Below are 17,976 nucleotides of genomic sequence, written 5' to 3'. Positions count from 1 at the left end.
TTCGCCACGCAAAAGTTAAAGCTCCTGCTATTTCGCCCCTTGCAGGGGATTCTTCAGTATGACTTGTGTGTCCAACGTTTTGGTTCGCTCTTCTGTTTTCCAGTTTTATTGAAATGGTAATTTAGGTAACACATATGGTTGTCTTTAATTTCAGTTTCTTTAACTCCTCCAATAATCAGATTATCTGGGAAGTAGGTCTCTCAATCTGGTACTGCCACTGAGCTGGCGTTCGTGTCCTGATGCCCAGTTCCTCCTGAAATAAACTTGTAGTCTCCCGATAAAGTGCCCTTAGAAGAGGGAGGGGCAAGGGGTGGGGCTAGCTTGTCATTTTAAGGATCTGTGGTGTTTGAACTCCGTCAGCTGTTGGTGTACCAATCGCAGTGCACGATTCTGACATGTATACGTAAATCCTCCGAGTTTCGTCACATTTTGGTTACTTAGTTTAGTATCGATCATCGCAATGACTTGTACAAGGCGACCCTGAGGTGTGATTTCGAGGCTGATATTGCGGCTTTAAGCCTATCCTGCGCCATACCCCACAGAAACTGGACTTGCTGGTGCTACTTTTCTGAGTGTCCAACTGGAATCAGCACTCCATTAGCCGACGGCCTGCAGCCACCTTAGACATGCTGACAGTGATGTACACTGATGCCCGTTAGAACTGTCGCATTCTGTGGGATCAAAATCGCTTAAAGCGTTCTACAAGTTAGGATATGATAACGTTACCGATTGATCGTAACCTCAAAAAGTAGGTAGCAGACAGTACATCTACACTCCCTAAATACGGAATGATTACCAATAGGACTTCTCTTTCAGAAATTGTATGACATTAATCATCTTGAGGTTGAAGCTCTTCGGCCGCGTGGGATTATCCGAGCGGTCTTAGGCGCTGCAGTCATGGGCTGTGCGGTTGGTCCCGGCGGAAGTTCGAGTCCTCCCTCGGGCATGGGTGTGTGTGATTGTCATTAGGATAAATTAGGTTAAGTAGTTTGTAAGCTTAGGGACTGAAGACCTTAGTAGTTAAGTCCCATAATATTTCACACACATTCGAAGCTCTTCGGTTGGTGTTTGCTTACAAATAAATTTGTTTTTGGAAGGGGTTCGCCTTGAGCAAAAGACATTTTGTTTCTTTTCTTCTCTTACCCAGTCGCGGTTTTTGTGATATTTTTTTTTATCTTTTGTATAGCACTTGTTTTCCTGTTTCCTTTCACAGTTTGTCATGTGCAGCCTTGTAGAACTTAATGTAGAAATGTTCAAAATGGTTCAAATGGCTCTGAACAGTGTGGGACTTAACATCTGAGGTCATCAGTGCCCTAGACGTAGGACTACTTAAACCTAACTAACCTAAGGACATCACACACACTCATGCCCGAGGCAGGATTTGAACCTGCAACCGTAGCAGCAGTGTAGAAAAATTATTTACTTCGAAATATTACGATTAAGAATGTTGTGCTTAGGTCTAACAATAATTACTTCTATGTAGAATACGTCTACCAACACGAGTCGAGATTCGATAGAGGCAGGATCACGATCTGTCGAGACTGCATTTTTATAGTTCCACGATACTGTTGCACGTGTTGACGAGAACACATTGACTGTTGCACAAATATGGAATCCATCAGTTCAGGAGTGACATATTCAACGCCATGCTGGATCTCAGCCACTCCAAGTGACTAGCGCTTGATAGGACAGACATATTATTGTCCCATTGTGTAAGATCTTACTGCCACATAATTTTCCTTGAGTTGAGAAACGGTCTCCAGCAAGACAAGCATCCACTCGGACAGTGCGACGACGTCTGAAGAACTGCTGACTTAGCATGGCGACCATCGCTGCGGCTTTCCCCAAGACAAGCATCCACTCGGACAGTGCGACGACGTCTGAAGAACTGCTGACTCAGCATGGCGACCATCGCTGGGGCTTCCCCCAAGACAAGCATCCACTCGGACGGTGCGACGACGTCTGAAGAACTGCTGACTCAGCATGGCGACCATCGCTGGGGCTTCCCCCAAGACAAGCATCCACTCAGACAGTGCGATGACGTCTGAAGAACTGCTGACTCAGCATGGCGACCATCGCTGCGGCTTCCCCCAAGACAAGCATCCACTCAGACGGTGCGATGACGTCTGAAGGACTGCTGACTCAGCATGGCAACCATCGCTGCGGCTTCCCCCTTGACGTGACAGTAGAGAGGAACACCGGCAGTTGTTTGGCGAGCAACAACATTCGACACAGGACGGGTACCGACTCATCTTTTCACACAAGTCCTTGTTCTGCATATAGCATCACACTGGAAGTATCGCATCAGTGCAAGCTCCGAGGAGAATGAACGTTGCCAGATCGCATTCGTCACATGGGTCCAGCAACTGGCACAATGTGGAACGCCACTGAGTACAGAGGACAATCACCCCTGGTTTTGCCTTGCCAGTGATTTGAACAGTAGCCAATACATTTGTAACATGTTAAGGAGGCAGCGTACTTTTACGGCTCCATATTTCGCGAAAACCAGCACCTGTTTCTTTTATGCACTATTTCTTTTGTAAATGTTTCACAGTTCTGTAGTTTATAACAGTGAATACAGAATACTTTCTAAATTATCTGCAAGTATTTTGAACAATTTAAGACATACTGATGATTATGAAGATTAATAATTAACAAAGGTGATGACAAGATTTTCTAAAATGCTTCTTCAGACTGATGTACCATTTAAACCAATAATATATATGCAAAGAGACCAAATTTTTATCGGATATGAATCACATATTAACCGGAATTAAGTTATTATATCTTCTACTTTAATTTTTATAATATTTTACCTAATTAAACTTTTTGTTTTTCTATAACTTAGTTGAACCCGCAATACAGCTTAGGTCTACTAGACAGGTGTAGGCAATTGTAAGTTGCAGAAAAAAGTAGTGCAGTGTTTTACAAAGAGCTGTGTGTATCTAAATTCTGAAACGTACAACTTGCGGGAAATTACAGATTAACATTCCATTCATATGAAAATGGGTGTCATGATATTACTGAAGCGTAGTCTTCATCCTGTAGCATTTCTTCATCCTCTAGCTTCCTTTTGCTTTCTTTTTAGTACTTATTGCTTCATTGTTCAGTCTTTATGAGTTATAGTTTTGCCCACATACCTGAGCAGAAATAACTCTTAAATTATTTTTGTTGCTTGAGGTTATCAGGGAGATAAATATATTTTACATAAATGAATATGTAATTAGTTAAAAGAAATTATATCTGACTATCAACACAATACCACATTTAATTCATCATTATGTGTAAAATTATGGAGATGGTTATGTTGTGATATAATTTCACAATCAATTATTAGTGCTTATAAGTGCGTCTTCTTTGATAGAGGAAGTGGCGAAATGTAAACGATGTAATGATACGGACTGCCTGACAGTAACTTAACAAGAAACTAGTACGAGGAGTTTAGGATCCACGACAAACAGCATCATTCCTATATAACTGACACGAAGGTTCCTCTCAGTGGTATGGACTGCGTTGCTTCCAAAATAGTTACCCTTGAATTTTCTGTTAAGATGTTTGTTGATGTGTACCCTGTCAGTATTTATCGCACACTAATGTACATCTAAACTCACCAAATATTTAGCAATTCGGTGACAAACTTTCGGTAGGAAGTAAACAAAAGACTTCACCAAGACGAAAATAAACAAGAGCAAAGACGATCATTTACAGATGCTGAAAAATCAAGAGTGTTTCCAACGTACGCCATATATTCCAAATAGAATCGCTGGAATCAAATACTTTCCAACTGTTTTCCGAAATGCTGATGGGTTTTTTCATAATTACAGTAATGAAAGAGTGGCAGTGTGCACGACCGTGACTCTGAAGTTTAATAAGTAGCCCTCACGTTCCATTCTAAACACAATAAGGTATTTTTATCAACAAAATATAATATATATATATATATATATATATATATATATATATATAATAAATTAATTAAAATTAAATATTTTCCATCTTTCATAAGTCCGACGGTTGGGCCTTACATCTACAACCCTATTATGTTACCTTTCAACAAAACTGATGCCCGCATGTTCTCCTTCCTGTCCTGTCTTACCTCGACACAGTGAGTGTTCGAATTTCACCCTGATTAACACGTTCTCCAGCCCTCTCACGTACTGAAAACATTCAATCATGCTCGCCGAGAAACTAGCATTCCTCCAATCATCAGCTACTGTGTTTCCTGACATTCGGCATAGTGTTCAAGCAACACTGAATGACATACCCGTATCTGTCATCCAAGCTCAGTTAGACTCGATGCCGATGGGGGTGATTCTGTTGCTGCCACCAGAGTTCGCAATTCCTTCTATGCTCCTACAAGTTTAATGACACAATCTTACTCGTGTTGTACACGCACAGTAAACCAAATTTCGACATTTCGTATTCAACCTGTCTCCAATACTACATTTACATCTACATCCATACTCCGCAAGCCACCTGACGGTGTGTGGCGGAGGGTACTTTGAGTACCTTTATCGGTTCTCCCTCCTATTCCAGTCTCGTATTGTTCGTGGAAAGAAGGATTGTCGGCATGCCTCTGTGTGGGCTCTAATCTCTCTGATTTTATCCTCACGGTCTCTTCGCGAGATATACGTAGGAGGGGCAAAATACTACTTGACTCCTCGGTGAATGTATGTTCTCGAAACTTCAACAAAAGCCCGTACCGAGCTACCGAGCGCCTCTCCTTCAGAGTCTTCCACTGGAGTTTATCATCTCCGTAACGCTTTCGCGATTAGTAAATGATTCTGTAACGAAGCGCGCTGCTCTCCGTTGGATCTTCTCTATCTCTTCTATCAACCCTATCTAGTACGGATCCCACACTGCTGAGCAGTATCCAAGCAGTGGGTGAACAAGAGTACTGTCACCTACTTCCTTTGTTTTCGGATTGCATTTCCTTAGGATTCTTCCAATGAATCACAGTCTGGCATCTGCTCTACCGACGATCAAATTTATATGATCATTCCATTTTAAATCACTCCTAATGCCTACTCCCAGATAATTTATGGAATTAACTGCTTCCTGTTACTGACCTGCTACATTGCAGCTAAATGAGAAGGGATCTTTCTTTCTATGAATTTGCAGCACATTACACTTGTCTATATTAAGATTCAAATGCCATTCCCTGCATGCGCCAAATCGCTGCAAATGCTTCTGCATTTCAGTTCAATTTTCCATTGTTACAATATCTCGATATACCCACAGCATCATCCGCAAAAAGCCTCAGTGAACTTTCGATGTCACACAACGTCATTTATGTATATATTGTGAATAGCAACGGACCTACGACATTCCCCTGCGGCACTCCTGAAATCACTCTTACTTCGGAAGACTTCTCTCCATTGAGAATGACATTCTGCGTTCTGTTATCTAGGAACTCTTCAATCGAATCACACAATCGGTCTGATAGTCCATATGCTCTTACTTTGTTCATTAAACGACTGTGGGGAACTGTATCGAACGCCTTGCGGAAGTCAAGATACACGGCTTCTACCTGTGAACCCATGTCCATGGCCCTCTGAGTCTCGTGGACGAATAGCGCGAGCTGGGTTTCTTTCACACGATCGTCTTTTTCGAAACCCATGCTGAATCCTACAGAGTAGATTTCTAGTTTCCAGAAAAGTCATTATACTCGAACATAATACGTGCTCCAAAATTCTACAGCTGATCGACGTTAGAGATACAGGTCTGTAGTTCTGCACATCTGTTCGACGCCCCTTCTTGGAAACGGGGATGACCTGTGCCCTTTTCCAATCCTTTGAGCGCTACGCTCTTCTAGAGACCTACGGTACACCGCTGCAAGAAGGGGGGCAAGTTCCTTCGCGTACTCTGTGTAAAATAGAACTGGTATCCCATCAGGTCCAGCGGCCTTTCCTCTTTTGAGCGATTTTAATTGTTTCTCTATCCCTCTGTCATCTATTTCGATATCTACCATTTTGTCATCTGTGCAACAATCTAGAGAAGGAACTACTAATGATTAGCAGTTCACAGGGTTGACCAAAAACATGAATACATCGCGAGAATTGCATGCTTGAACATATGTGCAGTCCAAATCGCGCCTGCTCGTTGCGCTGCTGTATTTGACCACGAACGGCACATGTGCAATGCAATGGCCTCAACATTGTTCAAGGTGGTCACAACAGTGATCTGTTTACTTATGAGTGCATTATGTCGGAGTTAAATGAATCCAAACGTGGACAGCTTGTTGTTTGGTGAGTGATACCGCAAGTAAGGCAGCCGAAGTGTTCCGTTTTTCAGAAGACACCGTGTTGAAGATTTGTGCCGCGTCCAGGGAAAGCCGAAAAACATTATCCACTAATTCACAAAGCGGACTAAATACCGTGACAGACGGTCATGGAAGAGTATTGTGACAAAAAATAAGAGGAAGACAGCTCCAGGCGTCACTGCAGGTCTGAATGTCGCACTCAAGAATCCTGTCAGACGGGGGAAAAAAAAAAAAGATGAGTTCCTTAAGCAGGGCGAACTGGAATTCCCAAACCACTCATCAGATAGCGAAATGCCTTAACAGGGAAATGTGGTGCTGAAGCCATAGAACATGGATTATGGAGCGATGGAAGAAAGTCATTTGGTTGTACGAATCTTGTGTCACACTGTTTCCAATTTCTGGCCGAGTTTACGTCAAAAGACTGAAACAAAGCGGGGGTTCGGTGATGAGTCGGGCAGCCGTACCGTGGTATCGTGTTATTCCATGGACACCATAGTAGCTCTGCGAGGTCGCATTACTGCTAAACTTATCTGACAATTTTGCTGATAAGGTCTATTCGATGGTAAAATGTTCGTTTCGCAGTGGGGATGCCGTGTTCCAGGAGGACAGGGAACCTGTTCACATAGCTCACATCATCCAGAATTGCTTTTGTGAGCATTTGGATGAATTGCCTTATCTTCCCTGACCACTAAAATCACCAGATGTCACTATTATTGACCCTTTGTGTCTACTTTGGAGAGAAGGGTACATAATCGTTAACCACTTGCATCATCATTATTTGAACTTATCATTATTCCCTTGAAAACCATTGTGGCTCTGTATTTATCCATTTCGAGATGATTAGGAGCTCTTTTAGTTGTTAATGGTTTTCCTATTTTGTCTTAGACATGGTAATGTGTTGTGCTTTTGGTGTTAACATGTTTTTATTCAACGCCTATGCATCATGCGGGATTATTGTCCACTCTTTCCTAATCGCAAGCAAAATGTAAGCATCTCATCTGGTTAGAAATTATAAACATTCAGAGATTTAGGTCCTGTCTTTTCCTTAAACTTAATTTCTCAAAGAACTTTTTAAGACGTATCTTGATACTTCTATATTCCGTTGGAGTGTGAACGACCTCTGACAGCTCATGTCTTAATGCACTATGCCGTTGTTCTCACTCCAAGGTCATTGTGGCAAGTATTTTCTACCTACGTATATCCTATGCAGTTTTGCAAATATACAATACTGACCATTAAAATTGCTACACCAAGAAGAAATTCAGATTATATTCGTTGAACAAATATATTATACTAGAACTGACATGTGATTACATTTTCGCGCAATTTGGGTGCAGAGATCCTGAGAAATCAGAGTCAAACAGAGCTTGGATGGCGTGAACAGGTACAGCTGCCAATACAGCTTCAATACGATACCACAGTTGATTTGGAGACGAGCCAGTTGCTCGGCCACCATCGGCCAGATGTTTTCAATTGGTGAGAGATCTGGAGAATGTGCTGGCCAGGGCAGCAGTCGAACATTTTCCGTATCCAAAAAGGCCCGTACAGGATCAGCAACATATGGTCGTGCATTATCCTACTGAAATGTAGGGTTTCGCCGGTATCGAGTTAAGGATAGAGCTACGGGTCGTAACACTTCTGAAATGTAACGCGTAACGTCCACTGTTCAAAGTGCAGTCAATACGGACAAGAGGTGACCGAGACGTGTAACCAATGGTACCCCATACCATCACGCAGCGTATACGCCAGTATGACGATGACGAATACACGCTTCCAATGTGCATTCACCGCGATGTCGCCAAACACGGATGCGACCATCATGATGCTGTAAACAGAACTTGGATTCATTAGAAAAAAATGACGTTTTGCCATTCTTGCACCCAGGTTCGTCGTTGAGTACACCATCGCAGGCGATGCTGACTGTGATGCAGCGTCAAGGGTAACCGCAGCCATGGTCTCCGAGCTGATAGTCCATGCTGCTACAAACGTCGTCGAACTGTTCGTGCAGATGGTCGTTGTCTTGGAAACGTCCCCATCTGCTGACTCAAGGACCGTGACGTGGCTGCACGATCCGTTACAGCCATGCGGATAAGATGCCTGTCATGTCGACTGCTAGTGATACGAGGCCGTTGGGATCCACCACGGCGCTCCGTATTATCCTCCTGAACCCACCGTTTTCATATTCTGCTAACAGTCATTGGATCTCGACCAACGCGAGCCGAAATGTCGCGATACGATAAACCGCAGTCGCGATAGGCTACAATCCGTGCTGTTTGTGTATGAGAAATCGGTTGGAAACTTTCCTCATGTCAGCACGTTGTAGATGTTGCCACCGGCGCCAACCTTGTGAGAATGCTCTGAAAAGCTAATCATTTGCATATCACAGCATCTTCTTCCTGTCGGTTAAATTTCGCGTGTGTAGCACGTCATCTTCGTGGTGTAGCAATTTTAATGGCCAGTAGTGTGTATTTCACTACCCCATTAAAATGTGTACAAATGCTTACAATCATAATATACTATTACGGCGGACCATCGAAAAAACTATTGCTATACGCATATGGACACATTTGAAACAGATAGCGTAATATATCTGGACAGATCTGCGTGGAACGTAAGATAAAATACCCGTCGTAATGGCCTCGAATGAGAACAACGGCACAGTGATTACTATACAAGTTGACGACGGTCTTTCACTCACTGCAGCAAGTATTAGTATCCAAATACATGGAGATATGGGGCCGTGCTTAAAAACAATGTCTCCGAATTTTTGTATGTGAAAACTCTTAAAGCTTTTTAAATAAAACAAACGTTATTAACAGTCTGCAACTTTACCTTCATGTCTACACATTTATTTCTCAACACAGCCATTGTGGCAACAGTCGCATTTCTCCTAACGAGAGACAAATCTGTTGATAATGTCAGTGTAGAACGTTTTACTTTTGGAATGGAGCAAAACTTCACCTCTGCTTGCATCGCTTCATCACTATCACACTGAATTCCTCTAAGGTATCCTTTAAGTTTTGGAAACAGATGAAAATCGAATGGGGTCAAGTCGGGTCAGTATGCAGGATGATCGACGACAGTGAACCCAAGGCGTCGGATGTTGCCGATGTTACGGTGTTAGTGTGTGGTCTGACAGGCCATGCTGAAGGAGGGGGTGCTCCGTGTGTGGACGAACTCTTAGAATTTGATACTCAATTACAGCACGCTGTTTCTCGCACATCGAACTCGGCTCTCTATCGGCAGAGGGTTGTAAATATGTAGACACGAAGAATAATAATGATTTAGCACGTTAAAAACATTTGTTTCGTGTGATCTCATAAAAAATTCGGAAGCATTACTTTTCAGCATACCCTCGTAAATTGCGTGACACACTACAATTTTCCCTCTTCCAAAGTCCCCACCAAATGAAGACAGCATTAGCGGAATCAGTGTCCCAGATATCTATTCAGATTCTGTTTAATGTCGCACCTGTAATTGTGTCCCAATTCATCGGCATTGGTGATCTGTTGGTGCTTGAGCATGAGTATTGGAAACATCAATTATATGCATTGTACACTCCTGGAAATGGAAAAAAGAACACATTGACACCGGTGTGTCAGACCCACCATACTTGCTCCGGACACTGCGAGAGGGCTGTACAAGCAATGATCACACGCACGGCACAGCGGATACACCAGGAACCGCGGTGTTGGCCGTCGAATGGCGCTAGCTGCGCAGCATTTGTGCACCGCCGCCGTCAGTGTCAGCCAGTTTGCCGTGGCATACGGAGCTCCATCGCAGTCTTTAATACTGGTAGCATGCCGCAACAGCGTGGACGTGAACCGTATGTGCAGTGGACGGACTTTGAGCGAGGGCGTATAGTGGGCATGCGGGAGGCCGGGTGGACGTACCGCCGAATTGCTCAACACGTGGGGCGTGAGGTCTCCACAGTACATCGATGTTGTCGCCAGTGGTCGGCGGAAGGTGCACGTGCCCGTCGACCTGGGACCGGACCGCAGCGACGCACGGATGCACGCCAAGACCGTAGGATCCTACGCAGTGCCGTAGGGGACCGCACCGCCACTTCCCAGCAAATTAGGGACACTGTTGCTCCTGGGGTATCGGCGAGGACCATTCGCAACCGTCTCCATGAAGCTGGGCTACGGTCCCGCACACCGTTACGCCGTCTTCCGCTCACGCCCCAACATCGTGCAGCCCGCCTACAGTGGTGTCGCGACAGGCGTGAATGGAGGGACGAATGGAGACGTGTCGTCTTCAGCGATGAGAGTCGCTTCTGCCTTGGTGCCAATGATGGTCGTATGCGTGTTTGGCGCCGTGCAGGTGAGCGCCACAATCAGGACTGCATACGACCGAGGCACACAGGGCCAACACCCGGCGTCATGGTGTGGGGAGCGATCTCCTACACTGGCCGTACACCTCTGGTGATCGTCGAGGGTACACTGAATAGTGCACGGTACATCCAAACCGTCATCGAACCCATTGTTCTACCATTCCTAGACCGGCAAGGGAACTTGCTGTTCCAACAGGAAAATGCACGTCCGCATGTATCCCGTGCCACCCAACGTGGTCTATAAGGTATAAGTCAACTACCCTGGCCAGCAAGATCTCCGGATCTGTCCCCCATTGAGCATGTTTGGGACTGGATGAAGCGTCGTCTCACGCTGTCTGCACGTCCAGCACGAACGCTGATCCAACTGAGGCGCCAGGTGGAAATGGCATGACAAGCCGTTCCACAGGACTACATCCAGCATCTCTACGATCGTCTCCATGGGAGAATAGCGGCCAGCATTGCTGCGAAAGGTGGATATACACTGTACTAGTGCCGACATTGTGCATGCTCTGTTGCCTGTGTCTATGTGCATGTGGTTCTGTCAATGTGATCATGTGATGTATCTGACCCCAGGAATGTGTCAATAAAGTTTCCCCTTCCTGGGACAATGAATTCACGGTGTTCTCATTTCAATTTCCAGGAGTGTATTTCACTCACACCACTCCACAACGATAGCTGCACTGGAATCCGATACCATCATGTATAACGTGGCAGTCCTGTCTACATTGAACAATGATATACTGGTCTTATATCTGGGGTTTTCTACCTCTGTCTATGGTTGCAAAGATAGTGTACTTCATGTGAGAAACTCATTTGAAACCCTAACAACTGACCAACAGGACTCTTGTGCCACATTTTGGTATGTTCCCTCAATATATACTGAATTTAATAGCATGACAATACCACGAAGCATCGACTTAGCTTCAGAGTAACTGATTCGTTACACAACTTTTCATTAATGAAACATTTTCGAGAATAACTGGAGCGGTGTACCTTATATCAACTGCAGTACACAAAACATTTTGCAGATTTTCATTAAGTCCACGAAGAGTAAAGAAAAAATTCCTCAGGAACGAGAAGCAGCCTCAGTATCACAAAATACTTCAACCTTGTGTGATGAATGGAGGGATGAATCAACCACTTTAGTATAACGTGTGATATAGTCACTATCTTTATACCATAAGAAAGTCGTATTTCAAAACCACCAAAAGTAACTGAAATAATAATTTTCATTTACTACCAGTGACGATAATCTAATCGTCTTTAAGTATCAAAAAATTATGTACAATAGCTTATATGATAATATTCGTACTGTCATTGACAGGTACACTGTGGTAAACAGAATTATGGTACCTGAAGAAGATCAGATGATGAAAATCAGCCCAAATTTGAATATATATACATAAGCAGCTCCTTTTTTTCCAAATACAAGCTGTGGGGTTCCAACTGGACAAAATATATAGGGTGTTTCAAACTTGTGGGTCAAATTCAAACAGATGATTGTAGTTCCACAACCATTTATATTGAGATAGGGAACCAATGGTCGGAAATGCGTATTTACAATGTTGTATACCTACACAGCTTACATTTACAATGTTGTATACCTACACAGCTTACATTACATAACAACAACGTATCTCATAGTACTCGTAATTGTTCAAAGCGACGACCGCCACTCTCAATGCATGTATTGCAGTGGTGCATGCTGTTTCGCCACGCATTCGAGAAGATCCTCGATGCCTCTTGTACACTGGAATGGGTAGCAGATGATAAACAGAACAGACCCCTGACCACCTAATGGACATGCTGTACACAAATCATAGCCCATGTGTCATGTGACGATCCCATCGCAACTGCACATTAACCTGTGCCACGAGCACGTTGTCCATTGCATCAGACATCTTATGATGTGTCTATGGTGAGGTGTTTTACTGCATACAGGCATGGCGTATAGTCAATGATGAAATATTACTCATTATGGGATTTGTCTCCTGTCTCGGAAACTGTCATACGGCTCGGAGAGCGATGTGCTGACCACATGCCCCTCTGTATCCACATACAGTAACGACTATGAGCTGAGGATGACACGGCGGCCGGTCGGCACCGTTGGGCCTTCATGCCCTGTTCAGGAGGAGTTCAGTTTAGTTTTCATGAGATTTGTTAGACACGCATTTAATGTATGGGGCGGCAGCATGTAGTTTCCATAAAGCAGCACGAATTTGCACAGAACATTTTCTCAACAGGCATCATGCTAACTGGAAGAAGTTTATCTCTTGGGATACCACCTCACGAGAGATGGGCTCGCTGACGTCAAAGAGTGCCAGCCAAGGTTCCCACCAAGTCCGATCACCAGACTGTGGAGATGGATCATGCGGCTGACCACCCAAGGACAAGCAACCATCAAACTGATCGTGAAACGCAAACTTCAAAGACTACAGTGTGGAGAATACTGGTGGAAAAAGTGTTACACCCCTATCATAAAGTACATCTCGAAACATTTTGTATTGAACTGGGGAACTAGAAACGATGGAGCGGCTTCGTCCCGCCCTAGCCCTCAGTAGGTCACAACCCCACAACAGGCTACAGCATTCCACCAACCCCACCGCCGCCCCACACCAAACCCAGGGTTATTGTGCAGTTTGGCCCCCGGTGGACTCCTCACTCATAGCAGACGAGTGTAATCCCAAATGTTTTCGTGTTACGGTAACTAGAGTGTACGTGTACACGGGGACAGTGTTTGTGCAGCAGTTGCGAACATAGTGTAACTGAGGCCGAATAAGGGGAAGCTGCCCGCCTTCAAAACCATTCACAGGCTGTCCAGCACACCAGATCTCGACACTGATCTGGCGGGCGTGTTTGTTCCGGGGACCGGCACACCTTCCACTTGGGAAGCAGAGCGTTAGATTGTGCCGCTAGCCAGGCGGGCTGAAACATTGGGACCAACAGATTTCGAACCCCACATTCACTCTGTCAATTGTGCCGAACTTTGTAGAGTTTGTATTGTTCACAGATATCGCCTCACTCACCTGTTTTCAACAGAAACAACAATCATGTCTGGAGTGAGGACCATCCCCATGCCACCAACAGCGGTAGCCACCAGCAACGATCCTGTCTGTACCAACGTATGGCTGGGCACTGTCCAAGATCACCTAATAAGACCTTATATACTGTCCTCCTGTATGACTGGTCCATCTTAGCTACTGTTCCTGAGAGATGTGCTGCCACAGTTCTTGGACACTACATATATCACTTGTTGTCTACAGAAGTATATGGTTTCGGCACATCGGTGTACCAACCCACTTCGGTGTTAATATCCGCGAGAACCTGAGCAATTTGAAGGAGAGGTCCTATCCCATGGCCAGTGCGACTGCTGGATCTCACTCCTCTGGATTTTTTCCTCTGTGGTTACGTCAAGATGTTGGTGTATGAAATCTCTGTAGAAGAAAGTGCAGCAGAGCTTAATGTGCCAGTGCCTTATACTCACCGAGTGAAGCAGTAGTGACTTTAAACAATTACTATGAGATATGTTTTTGCTATATGGTGTACCTGCCACGTTAGCCAAGAGCGCTAATGCTCTGCTTCGTGGACCTGGGTAGGCGCGCCGACCCCGGATCGAATCTGCCCAGCGTATTAACGACGACGGTCCGTGTGCCAGCCAGCCTGGATGTGGATTTTAGGCGGTTTCCACATCCTCCTAGGTGAATACCAGGCTGGTCTCCACGTCCCGCCTCAGTTACATGGCTCGCAGACATCTGAACACTTTCGCATTATTCCACGGATGACACTAGTCGCAGACAGTTGGGGTACACTAATTCCATCCTGGGGGTACGGGGTGGCGGCAGGAAGGGCATCCAGCCACCTCTTAATCTAATATTGCCAAATCCGATTAACCATGCTGACCCTGCGTACCTGCGGGACAAGGGCATAAGAGAAAGAAAAAGAATGTTTTTGTTATGTGGTGTATGCTGTGCTTATCCACAACACAATAAATATGTATTTCTGAGCGAAGGTTCCATATTTTAGTATAATTGCTTGTGGACAGACTATCGCCTGTTTCAACCTCACCCAAAAGGCTTGAGACACCCTATTTATTTTATACTTTTTGATTATTTGAAGTCATCATTTATAAAGAATAAGTTATTTCTAGAAGACTTTTACTGTTGCTGTCTTAACGTGATCAAAAGTCAGTATAAATTTGAAAACTGAATAAATCACAGAATACTGTAGATAGAGAGATACAAATTAACACACATGCTTGGAATGACATGGGGTTTTATTAGAACCAAAAAAAATTCAAAAGTTCAAAAAATGTCCGACAGATGGCGCTTCTTCTGATCAGAATAGCAATAATTAGCATAACAAAGTAAGACAAAGCAAAGATGATGTTCCTTACGGGAAATGCTCAATATGTCCACCATCATTCCTCAACAATAGCTGTAGTCGAGGAATAATGTTGTGAACAGCCCTGTAAAGCATGTCCGGAGTTATGGTGAGGCACTGGTGTCGGATGTTGTCTTTCAGCATCTGTAGAGATGTCTGTCGATCATGATACACTTGCGATTCAGGTATCCCCAAAGCCAATAATCGCACGGACTGAGGCCTGGGGACCTAGGAGGCCAAGCATGACGGAAGTGGTGGCTGAGCACACGATCATCACCAAACGACGCGCGCAAGAGATCTTTCACGCGTCTAGCAGTATGGGGTGGAGCACCATCCTGCATACACATCTTACATTCCAGCAGGTGTTTATCAGCCAGGCTTGGTATGATGCGATTCTGTAACATATTGGCGTACCTCTCACCCATCATGGTAGCAGTCACTGACGTTATGCTGTCCAGCACCATCTGTCGGCCTCTTTGTGAACTGTTGTGTACATAGTTCCTCGTAGTCGGCGCGTACACAAACTCTCCCAATAGAGCGCGTCCCGGTAAGCACAATAGTGCAGGCGCAGCCCTCGTCCGTCTCCACACTACGAGATGGCGCTGTCTTAGAGACGGACCAAATTCTACTTCCACCGATCCGCGTATTAATATGTAATGCAGCCAATGAGATTGCTGCTAACGTAGAACCTTTTCTCTTCGCGGATCACACTCGTGTAGTTATACCTGAACGCTCGAGGTATTAATACGAGTGTACATACCTCTGATTAGTTAGTCTGCATCAGTCTGCATGAGTCTGCATTAGTCTGCATTTGTCTGTAGTCAAGTTTCAGTCAGCGTTTAATAAGATTATCATATTCCTGTACATAGCCATGAAGAGAAATGAATAGACACTTTGTCAAGTATCAGAGATATGTCAGAATAAGATTAACGTACCAAGACCAAAGGAACTTCAGATTGTCAATTGTAAACAGCATCCAGAATCAAGTTACGTAATATCTATGTTTTTCTTATTTTAATAAATGTGTGTGAAAATTAACCAAGTTATGTTTAAAGTTGGTCACCGTCAATCTGCTTCTCTAAGCGTGCAAGTGGCATTTCTATCGTCTGACCTAACGGCAGACCGAGCGAGGTGGCGCAGTTGCTAGCACACTGGACTCGCATTCGGGAGGACGACGGTTGAATCCCGCGTCCGGCCATCGTGATTTAGGTTTTCCGTGATTTCCGTAAATCGCTCCAGGCAAATTCCGGGATGGTTCCTCTGAAAGGGCACAACCGACTTCCTTCCCCATCCTTCCCTAATCCTATGAGACCGATGACCTCGCTGTCTGTTCTCCTCCCTCAGACAACCCAACCCCAACGGCAGAAGATAAACACGCCACGATAAGACCACGAGACATATTGCTGACACTCGCCTATTTCGTTAGAGCGACAAGTCAAATAATCTGATGGTGTGTGTACCAAAGGTCTTACAGTACGCACACCACATGAACTTTGCTTTTTTTTTTTTTTTTTTTTTGTTCTAATAAAACTCCATCTCGTCCCAAGCATGGGTGTCAATTTTTACCTTTATCTACATTATTCCGTGGTTTATTAAGTTTTCAAATCTATACTGGCTATTTGTCACCCAGTACATTCTCAGATTGATTTTCTTTATGACCGTACCACGTTTTGTTCAGTCTGTAGCGTCACTCATAAGGTCATCAAACTGTCAATGTCTGCAGGTTCCACCTGTATCCGAACTCCCGACTGGACTACAACCTGGCGTGGCACGGGCTGCGCATCGTGGGCTTCTGCCTGAGCTACATCAACTCGTGCGTGAACCCCATCACGCTGTACTGCGTGAGCGGCGCCTTCCGCAAGCACTTCAACAACTACCTGTTCTGCTGCTGCGCGCGCCCGGGTCAGGCGCGCGCGCGCAGCGGAAGCACGTGCACGGCGGCGCGCGCGGACGGCGCCGACCACACGTCGCTGGCGCACCTGCGCAGCACGGTGCGCGGCCGCTGCCACGCCGCCTCGCGCCACAACTCCACCGTGCAGACGGCGCTCTTCCACACCGACAAGACGTGCGACGGCTCGCCGCCGCTCGACAAGTCGCGCCTCTAGCGGCGGCCTGCCCAAGTGCGGCGCGACACGCGCGGGCAGAGCAAGCCGAACACCTTCTGAGGGCCGCGCCCCTAGCGGCCGTCCTCCCGAACTAAGCACAGTGACTTGTGGAATCAGAAGCGACGCCAATGGTGGTGCTCTGTTCTGCGACTGTCTTAGCATGTACCTCTAAATCGTTCGAGTTCCCTCCTATTTCACGGCCTGTCGTTCAAAAGGACAGCTCGTATATCACTGTAACATATGCAGGGGTTTCGCAGAAGCAAATGGGTATGCGGTAACAGGTGTTGCTACGGCATATTCTGAAGACAAAACACAGTATACTTTAGTCTCAGTGGTTTCCTAGATTTAAGAGTTTGAAACTACCAGGAACAGGAATGAGTTAGTTACACATTTCATTTATCATTTTGCGCTATAGAACGTCATGCTGTGCAACCAGTCATTTCATATTCAAACCTCAAGTTATGTTCTACACATGGATAACATTCTGAACATTTCTGAGTTTTTTCAGCTTTTTTTTTACAGTCGTATTGACCGACTAGGATCACATTAACAACTTCAGTTCCTCTTCTTCCTTTGTTGTTGTTTTCCTATTTTTCCAGTATTCCCTCATTTTCTCCTCGTGAAGTCTCTTCTTTTCTTCGGTCCATGTTGTTCCCGATATTTTATTTCTTCTGCTTTGAAAGCCTTTCAAATTTAGTATTTTGCTTTTAAAACGGTTTCTTTCTGCTATTTCTGATTCTTCGATGTTGTTTCTTCCAAGATCTTTTCTTACTTCTGTAATCAATGCTATTGTCAATTTCTTCTTCCATATTATCGTTAGGCATTGAGATCCATATAAACATACTGGTTGTACCACTGTGGTGTAGTGTTTTAGTTTTGTTTTTCTAGATACACAT

At 44.8% G+C, this 17,976-nt stretch overlaps 1 protein-coding gene across 1 annotated transcript in view; it reads left to right on the top strand.

The window, feature by feature from the left end:
* LOC126336083 (neuropeptide CCHamide-1 receptor-like) overlaps positions 1–17,080 on the top strand; it is a 42,709-nt gene extending 25,629 nt beyond the window's left edge. Inside the window, exon 3 of the mRNA XM_049999564.1 lies at positions 16,699–17,080. Within this exon, the coding sequence (XP_049855521.1) occupies positions 16,699–17,080 (382 nt within the window). The remainder of the gene's footprint in view (positions 1–16,698) is intronic.
* Positions 17,081–17,976: the final 896 nt, after the last annotated feature.

The sequence above is a fragment of the Schistocerca gregaria genome, chromosome 2 (genome assembly GCF_023897955.1).
Source record: "Schistocerca gregaria isolate iqSchGreg1 chromosome 2, iqSchGreg1.2, whole genome shotgun sequence".
Lineage (NCBI taxonomy): Eukaryota > Metazoa > Arthropoda > Insecta > Orthoptera > Acrididae > Schistocerca > Schistocerca gregaria.
The sequence above is the reverse complement of the archived record's forward strand: the minus strand, read 5'-3'. Positions and strand labels throughout refer to the sequence as shown.